This window comes from Penaeus monodon, unplaced genomic scaffold (genome assembly GCF_015228065.2).
Source record: "Penaeus monodon isolate SGIC_2016 unplaced genomic scaffold, NSTDA_Pmon_1 PmonScaffold_8710, whole genome shotgun sequence".
NCBI classification, from domain to species: Eukaryota; Metazoa; Arthropoda; class Malacostraca; order Decapoda; family Penaeidae; genus Penaeus; species Penaeus monodon.
The window spans coordinates 7501-10765 of record NW_023664005.1 but is presented as its reverse complement, the minus strand read 5'-3'; the positions used below and the strand labels follow the sequence as shown (position 1 = coordinate 10765).

General features: G+C 41.1%; 1 protein-coding gene across 1 annotated transcript; it reads left to right on the top strand.

The window, feature by feature from the left end:
* Positions 1-1401: 1401 nt before the first annotated feature.
* Positions 1402-2556, top strand: LOC119571933 (basic proline-rich protein-like). Its single transcript, XM_037919007.1, has 3 exons — positions 1402-1560; positions 1906-2159; positions 2454-2556. The coding sequence occupies exons 1-3, from the start codon at positions 1402-1404 to the stop codon at positions 2554-2556; spliced, it is 516 nt and encodes a 171-aa protein (XP_037774935.1).
* Positions 2557-3265: the final 709 nt, after the last annotated feature.

Genomic DNA, 3265 nt, shown 5'->3' with positions numbered 1-3265 from the left:
TTAATTTTTTTCGGGTCTCCCCAAGGAATGAGGTTTGGGCCCGGGGGACAAGTTTTTAATGTCTTACCCTTTTTACACGAACAGTCCGAGGTTTTTTTTTTCCCTTTTTTGCTTGAGGTGTGCGACTTTTTTATGAAAAAAAGGGAAATGAAAACTAAAAATTTAAAAGTAACATTTCTACTTCTATTTTTTCCACTTTTCACATTTAAAATTTCCTTTATTCCTATTTACCTTTCTTTTGTTCATTATAAATTTTTTTTTCTATTTTGCATTTTACGGCCCCCGACAAAAAAGAAGCTTTTGTAACTCAGGGTCAAAAGAACATTTTTTCTTTTCTTTACAGAGAAAGCACCGGCGCCGTCACCCAGGGGCCCCCCTAAAAAGTGTTGGCCCGAAAAAACCCAAGATGAGCCAGCAAAAAATCCAGGTCCCGGGTCCTCGAAGTCGTCGTTTTTCCTTTCTCATTTCCCTCCCTTTCCTTTTTCCCTTTGGGTTTGGTAATTAGTAAAAGGGGGTAAGTAACACTTTTTATCTAGAATACTTTTAATGGATAAAAATTTAAAAAATGTCAATCAATACGAGTCGCACTTTCACTTTCGATTTTCCCCCGGTTTTTCATTCGGAGCCCATGGTGGGCCCAGAAAGCACGCACAGGGAGTTGTTTTTAAATGACTTTAAAAGGAAAGCAGCAGAAAGATTATATGCTTAACATCACTACCAGCCTTTTCCCGCTTTTCGCCCATTTATGTTTAAATTTTTATTTCTTTTTTATTAAATGGCCTTTTTTGTTGCATCTGCAGAATAGGGAAACATTCTTAAAGGGGGGAAATGAAACTTTTTCATAAAAGTTTTTTTCAGTCTTAAAAAAGATGATTTTTCGTTTTAAAAAAGGCATTATAAAAAGGGTTTATTTTTTTTGGCTTTTATTATTCGGTTTTTAAATAAATGAAAAATTTTTTTATTGCTCGATTAAAACTGTAAATCGTTGTTTAAAAATATGTAAGACAAATTTCGACTCGATAAAAATTTTCTGAAGTTATTTCCGGAAAAAAGTACCTAGCAAACCCCCATTCATTTACAAAATTTCAAAAAAGACGTTTTTGTAAAGATGCCCACATCTCCCACCAATCAGTGATGCCCCTACTATCTTTTGGGTGCCCTTTTCCTTTTCCTTTTATATCTGGCCAAATCCGCTCTCACATCCCGGGGGCTTTTCAGTACTTTGTCCTTTCAAGTTCTGATGGATGCCGCTGGGAGAATCTGCTTCTTTTTTTTCCCACATTCTCCGAGGGAAAAAATCCTATACTATAAACAAACACGTAATATTTTTCATGAAAAGTAATTTATCTCTTCACTTCCCTGTTTTCCCTTTTTCTGACACTCAAACCCCGGAAAGACACCATGAAAAAGACAAAGGAAAATAAGGTATTCTGGTGTGGTTTCCCCACTTTCGCGGACTGTAATAAAATAAACCCACGTACAGATGAAGCGGGACCAACGCAGGGGCCCCCGACCCCTTTTCCCCCGCGGAAACCTGCTTCCAGAGAAACTTGGCCCCAGGTGACACTGGAAATTTGAAGACCCCCCGTTTTGAAAACCCATGCCCCAGAAACCCCCCCCCCAGCCGATCCCCCGTCCCAGTGGAACCCCCGGGTTTTAAAGGGAAACCCCCTTCCCCGGCCCAACCCGCGGTTTTCCCGCCGATTTACACCCCCGAGGAAACCTTGTCCCCGCCCAAACAATTTTCCCCGACTCATTGTCCAAGCAACCCGCCTTCCAAATGAACCCCTTGTCCCGACAACCCCCGGTTTAGAAGATCCAGCGGCCCCCCCCTGAGCCCCCGGCGCCGAAAAACCCCTAAACCCCCGGCGAGCCAGTAAATTTCCCGACACTCTTTTGGGCCAGATAAACCGCCCGCCCCCGGAAGCCCCCGCGCCCCCGAGGACCGCCAGCAACCGAACCCCCCCGACCCGGACCCCCCCTCTGAGACCCCCCTGGCCCAAAAACCAAAAGCGCCCGAGAACCCCGGCGCCCGAGCCAAAGAGCCCAGGAACCCAGGCGCCCGAGGGTGCCGGCCCACCCGCCCTCGGCCCCGGCGGCCCCCAGCGCCCACCGAGGGCCGAGAGGCCTCCGCCCCCAGGGGGAGCTGCTGCCAAGAGGTACTGACCACGAGTCGAGGGGGGAATCGAAAAAAGTCGAGTTTTTTTAAAACTGCGAAATTTCTGTTTGCATTAAAACTGCACAAAATTGGGGCAAAATTAATTTTAAAATAACCTTGGGCACGCGCTTTCAATACTGTAACTTAAAATAAAGATGCGTCTTACCTGGGGGGTTTTTCCCATTATTTTTATACACTCCAATGGGAAAAGCAGCTTTGACAAAACTGAAAAGTTTGCAAAAAAAACTCTTTTTTTGGGCTGTGTATGAAAATGCCCTACACAACCTAACCCCAGCCAAGCCCCAAAACACAAAAAGGGGACTACTCGTGCTCAACGTACTCCAAGAACCACTAAACCTTCCATTGCCCTTCTTTGCTTGGTGGGGCCTTTGCTCTAATGTAAAAAAAAAGGAAAACCCCAAAGGGAAAAAAATAAAACGACATTAAACGACGATTTCCAAACAACCACACATTTCAACACTTGTACTGCACATGAGTTGTGGGTCAAAAACAGCACGTGTTTTCTTGTATTAACATATAATACACTCGCACTTTTAATGCCACTCACTAATCTGCCTGGAAAAAGAAAAGTTGTTGGATTAATCATACTTGCAACATTTGAGTGTATGCAACTAGTGTTTTCTTTGTAAACATAGGGCTTAAAAGGCGTCTTAAATGTGTTTTGGGGGCATGTGGGTGCTGCAAAAAAGGTAAAAAATATGTAGTTTTTTTTAAACTTTAATGTTTTTTTGTTCGCGTAATTTTTTAGATTCTAAAGAAAAAAAATCTTTTCTAACGTAAGTGTCATTAGATATCTCGACAAAAAAAAGGATGGATTTTCCTCCTCCATGTGTATAAATCATGGTAGATAGAAGATAATAGACAGATATTAAAAGATAGATAGATAATAAAAAGCAGCAATAAGCAATAGATAGGGTAGGCATAAATGACTATTAAAAATTTAATATATATATATATATATAATATTTAAAATATACATATATAATATAACATATAATATATATAATATATATATATATATTATTATAAATATATATATATAAAAAAATAATATTGTATATTGGTGTGTGTGATGGTGTGGGTGGT